Source organism: Talpa occidentalis, unplaced genomic scaffold (assembly GCF_014898055.3).
Source record: "Talpa occidentalis isolate TD23 unplaced genomic scaffold, MPIMG_talOcc4v2.1 talOcc4.10, whole genome shotgun sequence".
Taxonomy (NCBI): domain Eukaryota; kingdom Metazoa; phylum Chordata; class Mammalia; order Eulipotyphla; family Talpidae; genus Talpa; species Talpa occidentalis.
In genome coordinates, this window is record NW_023600993.1 from 55,956,153 (window position 1) to 55,973,666 (window position 17,514).

Here is a 17,514-nt window from a genome sequence, read left to right on the forward strand (position 1 = left end):
TAGCAGGAAATAAATATTGTTTCCTGAAAAACCAGTAGATGTTTGGAATTCAGTGTGCCTGCCATTTGTATGAAGGCCACCTGCAGAAATTCCCCCTGCCTGTAGAAAACATTTATCCAGCAGCTGTGCAGCTCAGAGTTGTGGCATGGCCTGTCTGTGGGGAGTGTGTCCAGAGTCGGTGACATGGGGAGGGACCTCGCTCCTCCCTGGGGGACATGTTCTAGGCAGGGTGGGAGTATGGAGAGTGTTGTTTACTGTCTCCAGTTTTGGCCAGCCATGGGAAGATCTGTTTCTCCTGCCAGTGAGGCCTCCAAATCTTCATGGAATACAGAACATAAAAACACATGTCCCTCTCTGACTATGTTAAGTCTTTCTTGGTTTTGGTTTTCCTTTTGAGTCTTTCTCAGCATCCCTGCTTTTGTACTGTTCACCCCATCCCCATCACTGTGCCTGAACCTGAGACCTTCCTGACTCTGGGCCCCAGTTGATTTATTTGTATTTAGGACCTTTCTCAGGAGCACTGGCATCTCCTTGGCTTTTCTCCAGTTGTCTGCCTGTCCATTCTGGCTTCTTCTTGAATGGATAGTGATTCCAGTGGGACAGCAGGACCTACCAGTTACCCCGTGCCCTTTCAGGTGACACAAGGGTTTTCGCAGAAGTTACCTCCAAAACCTGAATGATCAGTATTTCACTAGGGTTTACAAAATGCTGCTTTCTAATCCGTCATTTCTTCTGTATTTGTTAGCCTGTGTTTCTAAAACATGGCAAAGCCTCACTCATGTGCTCACTCATGTGCTCACAATTGCTCACTCATGTGCTTACAATCTAAGGCTCAGGGCACAAACAATGGGGTTTATTAATATAGGGGTAATTGGGAAAAAGGAGAGTTACTGAGGCTACAAATGGCCTACCCCAGGTAGTGTTCTCCGTAATGACCAGTGGTCCAAACCAAAAGCTGCTCTACTAGATGGCATGGTCCTTTCTATGAGAACCTGGAGCTGGTGGCACACTGATAAGTGTGGCCCAGGACATAACTCACAATGGCAGCTGGAGGTGATCACAGATAGAACCACTATATGACACCAGTGCAGCCAGCAAGACCTATCAGAAGGCTGGGCTGGCTAGTGCCAGATGCTGGACTGAACACTGCCAGAGGCAACAGCACCAGGGGGCTGTGCTGGAGGATCAGAAGTGGTGGTCAGCTCTCAGAGGTAGCTGCACACAGGTCAACAGTGCTGGTCAGCGGGCTGTGGTGCCAGAGAATAGGCATCAGAGTTTTAGCCCTTTGAGAGCTGTTGGCATAAGCCAATAGTGAACAACCCTTTTAGAGACACCAGGCATAGGCTGAGGGTGCCATTCTAAAGGTGATGTCAAGAGTCAGGGCTGGAGGCAGGAGCAGCATTCAGGCTGTACCTTGAAGCAGAGATCAGATGCAGAGGTCTGCGGAGGTTTGTGTCCTGATAAATCTTCCTGATGTATGCCTGTAAAATTCTTACTCCAGTGAATCTCTCTGTGGAGGTTTCCAGGGGAATGTCCCTATGAGTTTGAATCTCAAGCACTCTTGAATCTTGGCTTATGTCCCCTTCAGGCTATCTGCCTGTTTGGTCCATGTGTAACTCCAGTTTGGTTGGTGCTTGTCAAGCTTAAATCTGATCTGTCTATTTACAATCCTGAGTGGTAGCAAAACCCTTGAATGGCACTGGTCAGCTCAAAACTGATTGGTTTGTTTACAGACCCAATGCTCTATTCAAAAGTCAACCCCTGCCAGTGTGTCCAGACCCAACCTACTATGATGTTAGGCAGTCTCATTTGCAGTGGGTTCGGGGTAACCAGGGCCTGGGACAGCGTTGGTGGGACCAGACACTCATCCAAGCGAAACTGAACCAGGAGCTGGGGGGCTGGGGGCCTTCAGCTGTCAGAACCTTCCAAGCTGGCCTGGGGGTTGAGCCCAGAGCTGGCCTGTGGGCTGCACACGTTGTGGTCTCTGTCTGTGGTTCCTGCCAGGACCAGCCATCATATCTGGTCATGCCCCACAGTAGCAGCAGCTGCGGGGCTTCTGTTTCAGTGTTTTAAACAACAAGAAAATTTATTTATTAGAAAATTTATTTAAGCAAGAAAATTTAGCTATCTTCAAAAATAGCTACTTTATTCTATTGAGTTACCAAGTTTTAGAGCAAAGAATCTGTGGTCCTAGAACTGTTCAAAATGAAGTTCCATGAGTCTTCCTACCTGATTGTCCTTTTTTTTTTTTTTTGAAATGTTATCCTCTGTCCCTATCTTTTCTTGCACTGAAGCACAGTTTCCTATGAGTGGCACCCCATCCAGGTGGCACCATTTACCATTTCCCATGAATATGACTGTCACTTCTGGGCATGGCTTCCAGAACAGTGGGGTGTTACTCCCTCCTCACAGACTTGCCATCTTCCAGAGTCCTAGTCTTTTCAATGGGAAATGGTTTCCCATCCCCAAATCTACCATGTTGTTGGGACTTAACAGGAGACAGAGATGGGAAATATTTTTTATAAAAAGGAAAATTCTGAGTTCATATAGATGTTTTTTAATTTACTTAATTTCACTCCTGTGGGTTTTTTTTTTAGATTTGTGTTTCTTTCTCTTGGTACTAGAAATCCTAATGGTGATAACATCATTTATTTGTTTCATCCTTCCACCTGTATAGATTCAAAGTAAAATTGCCAGCATTACATATAACAAGAATACTGAATAAAATTTAAGTTTTCTTTGGTTATTTTTCTCTTGGATTATATCCCACTAGATAGACAGTCAAAATATGTGCTCTCAGGCCACTTGAGTAATTCTCCTCTGTATGGTCATGCCACCCAAGTGGTAACAAGCTTATTTTATATTTGGTTTTTATTTTTAGGCATCACCGTTCTAAATAGAATTTTTATTTTTAGGTATCTAAGGTATTTGCATGACTGCTCCACCCTGGGAAAAGACCTACCTGGAGAAAGCTCCTTGTTCCTACCCTCTCCACTTGTGTGGTTAGGCATCTGCACGCACTTTGGGGGTGCCCTCCATCATGCCTGTTGGATACCAAGAGCAGATAGCTATTTGACTGTGTATTTCTGGAGCATGCTCCTTAATGGAGCCTGCTGACTTCCCTCAGGCCTGAGTGGGAGAGACTTCCAGTACCAAGTGGAATGGGCCATTGTCCAAGTCCAAACCCTATAGAGATGCCGAGGGCCAGGGTCACATATATCACCCTTGAGGTACCCTGGGCGGGGATTTGGTGACCCTTGGAAATCATATGTAGGAATAGTACAGGGTTCCAGAAGGCACTGTTGCTTTCATGGATCCTCGGAGGTGGGGATCTAGAACCCCAGATAGACCACTGAGAGAAGAGCCTGTTGAGGTGCTGCAGGTGTAGATTGAGCTCTCCACAGAGGGCCTCTGCTAGGGAGGTGTGGACAGGAAGGGGTGATACCCAGAAGCTGTCCTTTATCTCATCCCTGGGCCGAGTGTACTGTGTAGTAACTGACTTCAGAATGTTGGGGACTTCAGATGCCTCTCCCACCAGAGAGTGACAGTGGGGAAAAGTATGAAGCAACATTCTAGAGGCACAAGAAGAGAGCCCAGTGTTGTGCCTGCTGGCCTGGAGGTGTGCATGGGTGTGGCCTGGAGAAGGCTGATCAGCTGCCTCCAGTGGGCCCAACATGAACTGCATGGTGATCATCTGCACCAGGCCATCCAGCTTGGACTCCCAGATACTATCCCAGGCCAGAGAAGCTCCACACAGCCTGCCCAAGGGATACTGGGATAACCCCCATCTGTGCCAGGAGGCCTGTGTTTGAAGGATACAGTGGCTGCCCAAGGTCACACAGGGACTGAAGGCTAGTCTTCCCTGTGGCCAACTCCCTGTCCATGGGGGGAACCTAGAGGAACAGACCTAGTCACTGGACCTTCAGAGTCCCCTCCAGTGAGGACAGTTGGAAGCATCTGTCTACCTCTCCCTTTGGTCCGTATGTTCTGGCATATGGGTGCTGAGGGAGGCCTGGATCTTGGAGAGGCTGAGCATTTACTTCTATGTATAGAGGAATGTCTCCCCCACTGAGGCAGGATAGCAGTGTCACTGGTCTTGGCTCCTCCCTTGACCTCCATCTCTAGAGAGAATGTTGGGTAGAAGTGTGGGGCCTGCATGTGTGTGTAGCTAGTGAGGGTGAGTCTTGCTCCAAGAACTCATAATTAATTCGTAGCATCTGAGGAAACCTGCAGGAGTCAGCTCATTGTTTAAAAAATGAACAAGAGAACTAAATTTAGCTATCAGATGTTCTCAGAGTAGGATTCAAGGAGCTCTGAGCTTTGTGAGCCCCTCTTTGGAAACTGTGAGGTCCTTCTCACCCAGCACCTGCATTGTGAGGTGTATCTTCACACCAGCCTCAAGCCCTGCCCAGGGCTGTGGACTGAATGTAGCTCAAAAATCCAGCTGTCTTCTGTGAAGACACATTTAGGAGACTTGAAGAAGTAGGCAGTGGTGCCATGCTGGTAGTTGTCTGCATAATGATCATAAAATGTTACTTATGCTAATACATAATGAATTTGCTTGTTACTTAAAATACAAATACATTAGAAAAACATTTCTCAGTTGTGTATAGCTCATGTGGTAGATACCCACAGCTTTTACCACTTACACAAGTTTTTCTGTGATGTCTTCAATTATTTTAAAAGTGTAACGGGATGCTGAAACTGACACGTTCCAAAACTGCTGCTTCAATGCTTTCCTTGAAATACATGTGGCGCTCCCCGTAATCACAGCTGCCATGTGGATTAGCACACACAGGTGGTGGCAGTGCTTGGTGTGTCTCTACATGACAGGAGGAGGTTGAGGACACTCTTACAGTTGCATAAATACAAAGGTGGGCCTTCTGCAGTATGGGGTGCCCTCCTGAAGTCAGGTTTTTCTTTTGGGGAGAGCTGCTCACAGGTTCAGTGGATCTGGACTCTAAGCGAAAAGCCACAGGGAGACGCAGATGCTTCTGTCCTGCCCTTCCTAAGAGTACTGGAGTTAAGCACATTTCAGAAGGGTGATCAAGCAGAGATCTTGGTGGTGGTGTAGAGGGACACTCTGCTAGCCTTCTTGGGACAGAGAGCTCCTCCTTGGGGCGAGGAACTGTCATGCCTGGGATTGGGCAACTGCCTGACCTTGAAGGGTCTGTGGCATTGACAAAGGGCTGAAGGGGTAGACCTCTAGTGGAAAGAGGTCTGAATGCAGGTGTGGGGAAAGCATGGGGTGCCCCAGGGCCACTCTAATCACAACTATGGGGACCACTGACCACTTTCCCAAGGCTTACCTCACCTTGGGGGAGTCACCTGGTTTGGAGCATGGGGCCTTGGTGAAAATAATGAGGGGGCTCTAGGTGCCTACCATCTCATGGCCCAGGTGTGTTTGTCACTAATGTGCAGTTTGCCCTCACTCCCCAAAGGAGAACCACTGCCGTCGCATCAAGATCCTGGGGGACTGCTATTACTGCGTGTCTGGCCTCACCCAGCCCAAGACCGACCATGCCCACTGCTGTGTGGAGATGGGCCTGGACATGATCGACACCATCACGTGAGTGACCATGGGGATATGATCTTGATCAAATCATGGACATGATCTCCCCTGCCCCAGGTGGACCTTTCACAAGCCTGTATTGCCCTGGTCAGTCTGTCACAGGTGGGTCATCTGTGCATCAGAGTCATGTTAGGGGGACAAGTCCCACCTGAGCTGTAGGCCTGTGCTTCTGTGATGCCCTTCTTGCCATTATTTTTGTCCACAGTAATACCAGGAATTGAGGTATACATTAGTTATACAAAAACAAAGTACTTTTAGGGCTTAGTTGGGGTTTAGGGGAGTCACCTGAGGAGTGGGGTTGGCTTAAATCCAGATGAGTTCCACTTGAAAAAGAGCAGTGTGCATTCATTATTCATGTGGGGAGGTGACTAGGTCTCAGGTGCTCTCTGTGGAGAGAGAATTGGAATGAACAGGTAAGGATTTCTGGAACACTGATCTGCCCATGTTTGTCACGGTCTTTGTTGGTGATTTGGATGGAGATATGAGAGGCCTCTGTCTGGCCAGAGAAAGTGCACGGAGGAGGAAGTTGAGCTGCTAGGCTGATGGATAGAGCACATTCAGCATGTCAGTGGTGTGGAGAAGCAGACATGGTCCAGTGAAATGGGTTAACAGGACTTGCATCATTTCATACTCAGGAGCAGAGAAGAATTGTATGAGGAAGAGGCAAAATAACTTAGCAAATATCTTAGGAAATATCCTCTCATCTTTAGAGATGAGAGGCTCAGTGGGCTCACTGGTGGTCCTAGAGAGGTCGATTGCAATGAGCCACGCACCTGCAGACTCTGTAGCAGCAGGGCCTTTGGGGAAGGGAGCAGCACCTCACCATCGAGCTAAGTCTGGTACCCCCCGAAAATCAAATCCCAATGCCTATTCCTCTCAAGACTGGAAAAGCAGCCCATGGGATTTCACTGTACCCCCTCTGCTCTAGAAAAGAGAAACCAAACTGTAGGGAAGGCTGATTAGACCCAGGGGAGGAGGGGAAGATGCCTGGCCTGGTAAGGCTTAGAGACAGGATGATGTCTTCTGTTCCCAGAAAGGAAATCATGTCATGTCACATCATAGTCATATAGCACCTCATATATATATTATATCACTTCATATCACATCATCATATACTCTGTCATTTCACACCTTATCATATATGGCATATCACAGATTACATCACATTTATGTCACGCAATATCATAAGTCATATAAATCATCTGTAATATCAAGTCACATCATTTCATATCATATAACACAACACATATATAATGTCATGGCATAGATATCTCACTTTATATCATATCCCATATCATGTTGTGTATCACATCACAGCTTATATCATTTTATGCAAATGGACAACAGGTATATGAAAAAATGTTCAACATCACTTATAATCAGGGAAATGCAAATCAATACCACAATGAGATACCACCTTACACCAGTGAGAATGGCTCATATTAAAAAAAACAGGAAACTAAATGCTGGTGAGGATGTGGAGGAAAAGGAACTCTCCTGCACTGCTGGTGGAAGTGCAAACTGGTCCAACCACTATGGAAAGCTGTCTGGAGGTTCCTCATACTACTAAAAATGGAGCTTACATATGACCCAGCAATTCCACTCCCAGAAATCTACCCAAAGGACACAAAAACATTAATTCAAAAGGATACCTGCACCCATATGTTTATTGCAGCACTAGTTATAATAGGTAAAACCTGGAAACAGCCCAAATGCCCAAAAATAGATGACTGGATCAAGAAGATGTGGCATATATGCACAATGAAATATTACTCAGCAATCAAATTAGATAAACTCATGACATTCGCAGCAACATGGATGGAGCTGGATGGGATCATACTCAGTGAAATAAGCCAGAAAAAGAAAAGGAAAAATATCAGATGGTTTCATTTATAGGAGGAATGTAGGGAAACCAAATAAGGGATCAGGAAAAAAAGTAATTCTAATAAATTGAAAACCAAAATTAACAGGCAACTATAACTCAGAGACACTCTGCAGGGGAGGGGAAGGAAAGGGATCAAACCAGGGGAGGGAAGAGCACAAGGAATTATGATGATGGTTCATGGTGAATTGGTGGTGGGAATTTTATGGGGACTACCCCTGAGAGGAGAAAGCATACATTGTATAAAAAGGAAGAATGATGTAAAATATATATAAAATAAAGAAGTGAAATAAAAAAAATCATTATATCATTTCATGTATCACATCATTACAGTATAGTATATGTCATATGTATCCTTATACCTTGCTTTCTGTGATCTCTTTGAGGTAGATCGAAGTTCTATAGGTGGAAGCTATAAAGAGAAAAATGTCAGCTCATTCTTAGTATTTTGTGTGGACAGGGATAAAGTTGACTTAATCAGTGAGGAGAGGAACTGAGTCCCTAGTGTGGGGCTGACTGGCCTGAAGCAGGTGATTCATGGAGCTGAACCAAGTGGCCTTCTCTCTTTAAGGTGGATGATGCTTACTGGGGTCTTCCTGGGGGACCCTGGAGCTCACCTGGTCAAAACTTGAGAGACGAGAGTTGGTAGAAAGAAAATCAGGTTTAATCAGGAACTGGCAAATCTGAGGAGATGACTTTAGAGACTGTAATCTGCATGTCCTCAGGTTTGCCAGCTCCTATTTAAACCTGATTTCCTTCCACCAACTCTTGTCTCTTGAGTTTTGACTTACGAGCAGTGAGTAACCAGATCCAAACTGTAGTCAACAGTTGGTGACCATGAAGGGACTTAAAGGCCTGTGCACTCCAAGCAAATGAGCCCTCTTTGTTTTTAAATTTAAATTTTATTTTTATATTCCCCATACAATTACAACCCCCTTATTTTTACCCCAAGCCCTCCTTCCCTCGCCCCCACCCCCCATAGAGTGTCTCTGGTTCATAGTTATTTGTTGATTTTGATATTTTCTTTCTTATAGTTATTCTTTTTCCTGGTCCCTTATTTAAGTTTTCTAGATTCCTGCTATGAATGAGACCATCCGGTATTTTTCTTTTTCTTTCTGGCTTGCAAATGAGCCCTCTTGATTTCCAATGGACAGAGCAGTTGGCCGCAGCAGCCTGCCAGGACTGACCTATTAACACTGTTGGGAGGAGTAACAGTTGCTTGTGTGAGTCATCTCCTTATAGCAAGCTGACCCCTTGACTGGGAGTATCAGGGCTTCTGTGCAGTTGCCAACAAGTCATTATCTTGGAGATTCCCCTTTCTCCTGTTCATTGCACCAACTGCCTACAAATGCTCTGTTGATGGAAAAAAATGGTTTCTGGCAGGGAATTGGCAGATTCCAACTCCTAGGTAAGTCTCATGGGAAGCACACTCTAGATTCCTTGTTGCCTGTCATTTGGTTACTTTGGCAACAATCTGTGGCTCTTTTGGGCCAATCTGGGTTGCTTTGGTAACAATCTGTGACTCTTTTGGGCCAATCTGTTTCAGTACTGAATAGACAGGGAAAATACAAGGTGTACAATTGAGACTTGGGCATCTGTTTCTGTGTGTGTGACTCTGTAATCTCTTTCTCTATTTCTGAATAACCGAGTATTATACTTAAGAAAGGCTCATGGGGTCTTCTGTCTCTGTTCCACCCAAGAGTCCATTCTTACTGTCGATCAGGTAGCCGAGGCAGGGCTGGGTAAGTACCAGTCTGCGTGTTCCCAGAGCAATTGCCTGAGTAGGGAGAGGTACGGGAGATAACCAGCGAGTGCAGAGGGTTGGATGGGTAGGTCAGGGTTAAGGAGAAAGTTGCGACTGTACATAAGTTCGAAGGGGCTAATGAAAAGGGGTCCTCTTGGAGTGGCCCATATCCTAGTGAGGGCCAAGGGGAGAAGCTGGAGCCAAGACTTATGGAGCTGTAACGAGAGTTTAGTCAGGTGATCCTTGATTAGCCCATTGGTGCACTCCACTTTTCCTGAGGATTGTAGGTGGTAGGGAATGTGTATCTTCCAGGTGATAACCAGAGCTGCGGAGTCATCTTTGAGATAAAGGCTGGACCACTGTCAGATTAGAGAGAGGTGGGGAGGCCAAAGAAGGGCCTCAGTTACCACTGAGCCGTTTCCCTAGCTGCAGGGTAGGCCTTGACCCAACCTGTCATTGTATCAACCATTGTTAGCAGATATTTATTCTTTTTGTGAGTAGGGAGGTGAGTAAAATCAACTTGCCAATCCTGGCTGGGTAAGTGTCCATGCAGTTAGTGAGCTGCAAAAGAAGGTGGGTGGACTCCACCCTGAGGTGACATGCGAGCACAAGTTTAACAATGGGAACATATATCTGCCAGACTTTTGCACTCAAGGAGGGGTGGAAGTCTGCCTGTTTGGCAGGTAGGGCCAGTTTGTTATTTACCATAATCCAGCCATGAGCTATCTCAGTTCCTCCTTTTGACGCGAGGAATTGACATTCGTTAGTCTCATAAGTCAGAGTGATGAAGGGGACCGATTGAAAGAGAATAGGGCAGCAGAGTCAGTTGTGAGAGCCCTTGCTGCTGTATCAGCTTTGTTATTACCTGTGGTAACATAAGAATTGTCAGTCTGATGTCCTTTACAGTGGATAATGGCAAATGCAGTCAGAAGTTGCTGCTGAGGTTGCTGCTCAGAGGTTAAGAATAAATTTAGTGTTAATGATGGATGACCCCTTGGTGGAAAGAAATGCCCTTTCCTGACAGATTGCAGCATGACTGTGAGCGATGAGGAAGGCATATTTGGAATCAGTATAGATGTTAGCCCTCTTGTGTTTGCTAAGGGTAAGGGCCCTGGTAAGAGCTATAAGTTCTGCCTTCTTGGGGGGTGGTTCCTCCTGGCAGCTTTCCTGCCTTGACTACCTGATCGACAGTAACAATGGCATAGGCAGCCCTGCACTGACCCTGCGCATTTATGCAAGAGCTGCCATCTACAAACAGAGTCCAGTAGGCATCTGACAAAGGAGAGTCAGCCAAATCCAGTCTGGAGATTCGCATTTTGTCCAGGATTTCAGGGCACGAATGAGCAGCAGAAAGGGGGCCAGAATAAGACGGAAGAGTGTCTGGGTTGAGGGAATTTGACTGAGTAAGACTCACCAGGGGGTTTTCAATAAAGAGCATATGGAAGTCTTATAAACGGGAAGGAGTAAGAGTGAAGAGGTGGAGAGCGAGCAGTGAGACAGGAGGTTCTTAAGGCAGTGCGAGGAATGTGCCTGGATAGTTCTACCCAGAGTGAGTTTAAGTGATTCCCCGGTAAGTAGAGCTGCAGCCGCTAGGGCTCTAAGGCAAGGTTGCCAGCCCCTAACAGTGGGATCCATCTGCTTAGAGAGATAAGCAGTTGGATGCAGGGCTGGCCCGAGGTTGGGAAAGGATGCCTGCTGCAATGCCCCGACATTCGTCTGTGAACAGGAGGAAAGGTTTTTCTTCATCAGGAAGGGTAAGAGCAGGTGTCTTAAGGAGGGTGTCTCTAAGTAGAAGGAAGGCCCTTTGAACCTCTCCTGGGGATTGGAGGGGTCCATTGGGGGAGGCTTTTGCCGCATCGTACAGTGGTTTGGCTAGGAAAGCAAAATAGGGATCCAATGACGGAAGAATCTGAACAGGTCTAGAAGGAAAGAATTTGTTCTGCAGATTCAGGGGAGGGAAGGTCCCTGATGGCCTGTTTGCGGTCCACTATTATTTGTTTGGAAGAAGGGGTCAGGCGAAGGCCCAGATAGATGACTGTGGGGGTTGAAAGTTGGGCTTGGGATGGGGAGACACGATATCCTTTTGAGTATAGAAAGTTGAGGGGTTGTGCAGTGTGCTCTTGTGATTGTGGCAGAGAAGCACTGCAAAGGAGGAGGTCATCAGCATTCTGAAGGGGGGCCCTGGGTTGAATATTGCATGACAAGAGATCACTAGCTAATCCCTGACCAAACAAATGAGGGCTGTCCCAGAAGCCCTGGGGTAGGACCGTCCAGGCCAGTTGCTAGAAGATGTGCATGTCTGGATCTTCCCAAGTAAAAGCAAATAAGAAATAACATTGAGAATCCAGAGGGATGGTAAAAAAAGCATCTTTGAGGTCGAATACAGAGAAGGGTGTGATAGAAGGTGGTATGTGAGACAAAAAGGTGTAGGGGTTTCGCACTACAGGATAGATAGGCACCACTGCTTCGTTGATGAGGTGAAGGTTCTGAACTAGGTGATAAGAGCCGTCAGTCTTTTTGATGGGGAGAATGGGAGTATTACAGGGCGAGTTGATAGGAGTAAGGAGTCCCTTTCTTAGGAGTCGTTGGATAATGGGTTTGAGACCCTGAAGTGAGTGAGGGAACTTGGAAACTGGTGGGGAGAGGGAAAAGAAGAGGAATCCTTGAGGCAAATGAGGACGGGGGTATGATGGGTGGCAACAATTGGGGTAGAGACATCCCATACTTGTGGGTTAACTAGGTCTGGTGGTAGTGGGGTATCTTGGGTTTGGGGGTCACAGTCAGGTAGCAAGGGGAGGATGAATGCTTCTGCCAGGTCAGGAGACCATGAGATTGTGGCCCAGTTTTACCAGCAGATCCCGTCCTAACAGAGGGGCGGGGCACGTGGGCATGACTAGGGGAGAATGAACCAGTGGTTATTAAGTTGACATTGAAGGGGTCCAGTGGTCCTGGGCTGAGAAGGAAGGCCATCAACACCTGTAACCAAGACCTGAGAAGGATAATTTTGGCCAGAGTAGGAGGGGAGGTCAGAGAAGGTAGCCCCTGTGTCAACCAGGGAGGAGGTTGATTTACCTGCTACCTTGAATGTCACCCTATGCTCCTCGAAGGTTATCGGAGTCGACGAGTCCGGGCCTCTTCAGTCCTCAGCGCTAACCCCAATCTTCTGGATAGTTCTACCCAGAGTGAGTTTAAGTGATTTTAAGTGAGTTTAAGTGAGTTTAAGTGGAAGAGTGGTAGGGTCTGGAAAGACTGACCCACCACGACTAGATGCCATGGGGCAGTCACTTTTCCAGTGACCCTGGTTACCACAGTTAGGGCAAGGCCCAGGTGGGGGTCGAGGGGTAGGGCATTGTCTGGACCAAAGGCCTTCTCAGCAGCATTTGAAGCAGGGTCTTGGGGGCTGTCTCCCAAATGGAGGGGAAGGTGTCCAGTTGATCCAGTTGTTGGAGCAGCAGTCGTTGGAGGAGCAGGGCCTGATGGTCTCAAGGCAGCCACCAGGACCTGGGCCTGAAGTTCGGCCTTCTGGCAACTATGGAGTTCCCTCTCTGACCTGTCCTGTTCCTCCCGGTTATTAAATACATTAAAGGCCATATTTAGCAGGTCCTGGATAGGGGTTTAGGACCGTCATAAGCCTTTTTAAGCTTTTTTCTCATATTGGGCTGACTGGGATGAAATGGTAGCCAGAACTGTGGCACCTCCAGGTGAATCAGGATTGAGCCTGGTATATCACGGGAGTGCCTCAGTGAGGAGGCTAAGGAAGGCAACAGGGTTTTCTGAGGCAAACTGGAGGTGAGTGCCACTTGGAGGTGAGTCCTGCCCTGGCAGCATGTATCAGTGTCAGTCTGGTAGTCCCACCCCAGCTTTTGGTGGGGAACTGCCTCAGAGCCTGGAGGCATAGCTGTATCAGTCATGTGGACCTGATCTGCATGGTCCTGAGAAGACTGGTAAACACGTTCCCTCTCATCAGAAGTCAGGGTGGAAGAGAGGATAATGTGAATATCATCCAAGTGAGGTCATAAGCCTGCGTTAGGTATCAGAATTCCTTGGTAAAGGTTGTGGGGTCATTTGTGAAAGATCCACGGTGCTTTTCAATTTGAGAGAGGTCAGAGAGGGAGAAAGAAATGTGGATGCGGACGACACCCTCTGCCCCTGCAACCTCCCTCAAAGGACACAGAAGAGGCCCATCCCTAGACTGAGTGTGGTGACTTGGGGGCAAGAGGGGAGTCCTTGGAGGCTGTGGGGTCGATACCAGAGGGGTGGGATTTGAGGGTCCCTCAGTTTGGTCGGGTTGTTCCTATTGTCCGGGATAAGGAGGAGGAGGGTAGGGAGCCACTGGAGGAGAAGTAAGAGTTTCAGGAGGATCGGTGGAGGCAGATGGAGAGTCAGAGGATGAGGTGCTAAGAGAACCTGAGGAGGAGACTTTGTCAGGCCACACTGGAGTGTCGCAGGCAAGAAGGACCTGGAAGGTGTGACAGGTTTTGAGGAGGGAGGGATGGGAGCTCAGGAGAAAGAAGACCTGGACATAAGGGATTTCTGACCATTTTCCATTGCGGTGACAGAAATTGGTTAGGTCAGTAAGGACTGAGAAGTCAAAAGTGCCATGTTTGGGCCAGTGGGAGCCATTGTCTAATGGATATTGGGGCCAGGCAGTGTTGCAGTAGTAGCTAAGATGCTTAGGGCGTTTATCAGGCCTAAATCCTAAGGGACTGAGGTTTAAGAGAAGGCATCCCAGTGGAGTGGCCAGACTAGGCTTAGAATCGGCAGATTCCATGGCTGAACTGGTGCCTTTTCCCAACCAAGGGGGACACAGAATCAAGAACACAGCATCCCACGAGCCTGACCTAGCCTTCGGGGACGCAGACCCTGGATCGCGGCGTCCCATGATTCAGTTCTGGCCTACGGAACGGGGGCAAACGAGTGAGAGGGACATCTCCACTACTTGTTTGTTGCCTAGAATTGGGTACCTCGTCTGGACGGGCGTCCTCTGATCTAGGTCTAGGTATATCGGGAGTCAACTGACATGGGCCCATGGTTTTCTGAAAACGTGGGCCCATGGTTTATGAAACAGCCAACCAAATGGAGTTAGGAGAGGAGCCGGATAGCCAGGGACAAGGGCCTCCTAAAAAGGAGGGTCAGATAGATGACTTACCCCGAGGATCAAGGCTGATGGCAGATGCGAGACATCTGCAATGGAGAGGAGCGGTCCCAGGGATGGGAATGTAGCCCTGGTGCCAGGGGACACTGCCTTCCCGGATTTCGGCACCAAGATGAAAGGATCGGCGTGATAAAGAGAAAGAGAGCCAGGCCAAGTTTCTCACAGGCAGGAAACTTTATTATGCTCCTGGGAGAGGTTCACAGACCCAAGGTGGGGGTCAGTGAAGTTGCGCCTGTTGTGTGTGTGGGGAGGTGCTTTTATAGGGTAGGGAGAGGTTAGGCAGGAAACTGGGTTTGCAGGGCGGGAAAAGGTTTTAGGCGGAACAAAGTTGTTTTCCTCAGTTTCAGCGGTTATTGCTTCAGTTTCAGTTTGATGGTATCAGCAGTATTTGCATCAGGGCCATCTGGCATTGTCTGATTTTTTTCTATGTGGGCTTCCTCATTCCTGCCCCCTGCATCGACCTTTCAGATATGTTCTAACCAACTGGTCCACTTATAGCTATGAGCCCATGATAAGGAAAAACATTGGTCTTTTTATAATACCACTTGACCTGGGTATTATTAAAATTGGGGAGATAGCCTTTGAGACAGTAGTTTGTCATGTCCTCAGGTTTGCCAGCTCCTAATAAAACCTGGTTTCCTTCACCAACTTTTTTTTTTTTCATCTATTTTTTTTTAAATAATAAATTTTATTTTTATATTCCCCATACAATTGCAACCCCCCCATTCTGATCCCAGTCCCTCCTCTCCTGCCCCCCACCCCCCCAAAAGTGTCTCTGTTTCATAGTTTTTTGTTGATTCTGATTTTCACTTTCTTATAGTTATTCATTTTCTTGGTCCCTTATTTAAGTTTTCTAGATTCCTGCTATGAGTGAGACCATCCGGTATTTTTCTTTTTCTTTTTGGCTTATTTCGCTGAGCATGATCCCTTCCAGCGCCATCCATGTTGCTGCAAATTGCATGTGTTTATCTTTTTTGAATGCTGAGTAATATTCCATGGTGTATATGTACCACATCTTCTTGATCCAGTCATCTATTTTTGGGCATTTGGGTTGTTTCCAAAGCTTAGCTATTGTAAACAGTGCTGCTATAAACATAGGGGTGCAGGTGTTCTTTGGAATTGATGTTTCTGTGTCCTTTGGGTAAATACCTAGGAGTCGAATTGCTGGATCCTGTGGAAGCTCTATGTTTAGTAGGTCCAGAAATCTCCACACAGCTCTCCATAGTGGTTGGACCAGTTTGCACTCCCACCAACAGTGCAGAAGAGTTCCTTTTTCTCCACACCCTCGCCAACATTTGTTGTTGCTAGTTTTTTTAATATGTGCCATTCTCACTGGTGTAAGATGGTATCTCATGGTAGTTTTGATTTGCATTTCCCTGATGACAAGTGATGTTGAACATTTTTTCATATGCCTGTTGGCCATTTGCATTTCTTCTTCAGAGAAGTTTCTTTTTAGCTCTTCTGCCCATTTTTTGACTGGGTTATTTTCTTTGTTGTTGTTGAGTCTCATCAGCTCTTTGCAGATTTTTGTGATCAGTCCTTTATCATTAGTATTGGGTGCAAAAATGTTCTCCCAGTTGGTGGGGTTTTTCTTTGTTTTTGTTATTGTCTCTTTTGCTGTGCAGAAGCTCTTTAATTTGATGTAGTCCCAGCTGTTTATCTTTGCCTTCACTATCACTGTGTTGGGTGATGTGTCTGTAAAGATGTCTTTGATGTGCAAATCACGTAGTGTTTTGCCTATATTTCCTTCTTTGTATTTTATGGTTTCAGGTCTTATGTCTAGTTCTTTAATCCATTTCGAGTTGATTTTTGTGTATGGTGTGAGGTAGTGGTCAAGCTTCATTCTTTTGCATGTAGCGACCCAGTTTTCCCAGCACCATTTATTGGACAAACTTTCTTTGCTCCAGTGCATATTCTTTGCTCCTTTGTCAAACATTAGTTGACCATAAATCTGTGGGTTTATTTCTGGATTTTCTATTCGATTCCATTGGTCTGTATGTCTGTTCTTGTTCCAATACCATGCAGTTTTGATGATTATGGCTTTGTAGTATAGTTTGAAGTCTGGGAGTGTGATGCCTCCATTCCCCTCTTTTTTTTTTTCAGGAGAGCTTTGGCTATTCGGGGTTTCTTGTGATTCCATATGAATTTCATCAATAATTGTCCTATTTCTTTGAAGAATGTCATTGAAATTTTGATTGGAATAGCATTGAATCTGTAGATTGCTTTTGGTAGGATGGCCATTTTAATAATGTTTATTCTTCCAATCCATGAGCAGGGGATGTCTTTCCATTTCTTTGTGTCTTCTTCTATTTCTTTTAACAGTGTTTTATAGTTTTCTTTGTATATGTCCTTTACCTCTTTTGTTAGATTTAGTCCCAAATATTTGATTTTTTTTGTTTCAATAATAAAAGGGATTTTTTTTTAATTTCTTCTTCTTCAGATTTATTGTTTGTGTATAGGAAGGCTACTGACTTTTGCGTGTACTTCACCAACTCTTTTCTTGTCTCTGGAGTTTTGGCTTATGAACCTAACTCCAGTAATAAAACTCCAGTAATAAAAATATTTTCAAAATTGATAAAAACTAAATAGGTATTAAACATATGTCCATAGTCAGAGTTCCAAGGAACTTTTATTATAAACCTGTGGCTTATGGATTTCTGAGATTATCAAAGTTGAATACACAGGGGACTCCTGGGCCCCTATGAAAGATGCATCTGGTGCTACAGTCTGACTTCCTGAGTGTGGAGGGTAGTAAGGTTAGGCTTGAGGGCTGGCCAGGTTGGCGGTGTCTTGACACAACTGCTGGGATCTCTGCATGCCATATTTGGGAAATGGGCCCTTGGATGTATAAAGTGTGGCAGCGAGGGGTGGAACCACTTCCGTTTGGAAAAGAGACCAGAAATGGCAGCAGCAGGGTTTTGAGCAGAGACCACTCAGGGACAGGGGAGCCATGGTATGCAGGGGGTAGAAGAAAACCCCACTGGGAACCCAGTAGGCAATCTGAAAATGGAAATCAGGGCTAAGGCCCTGAATAGGAACTAAATCATTCTTGCAGGTGGGCTGAGCCCAGTGCCTGCTGTGTTACTGCTGACAAAAGGGGCATCCAAAGGCCAGAAGGGGTACTTCTGGAAGGCACGTGGAACAGGATTGACAGCAGGGGC

At 46.4% G+C, this 17,514-nt stretch overlaps 1 protein-coding gene across 3 annotated transcripts in view; it reads left to right on the top strand.

The window, feature by feature from the left end:
• ADCY1 (adenylate cyclase 1) overlaps window positions 1-17,514 on the top strand; it is a 165,566-nt gene that overhangs the window by 52,723 nt on the left and 95,329 nt on the right. For all 3 annotated transcript variants that reach the window (XM_037493224.2, XM_054695670.1, XM_054695677.1), the window contains exon 5: window positions 5,442-5,569. In XM_037493224.2, coding sequence (XP_037349121.1) covers window positions 5,442-5,569 — 128 coding nt within the window. The remainder of the gene's footprint in view (window positions 1-5,441; window positions 5,570-17,514) is intronic.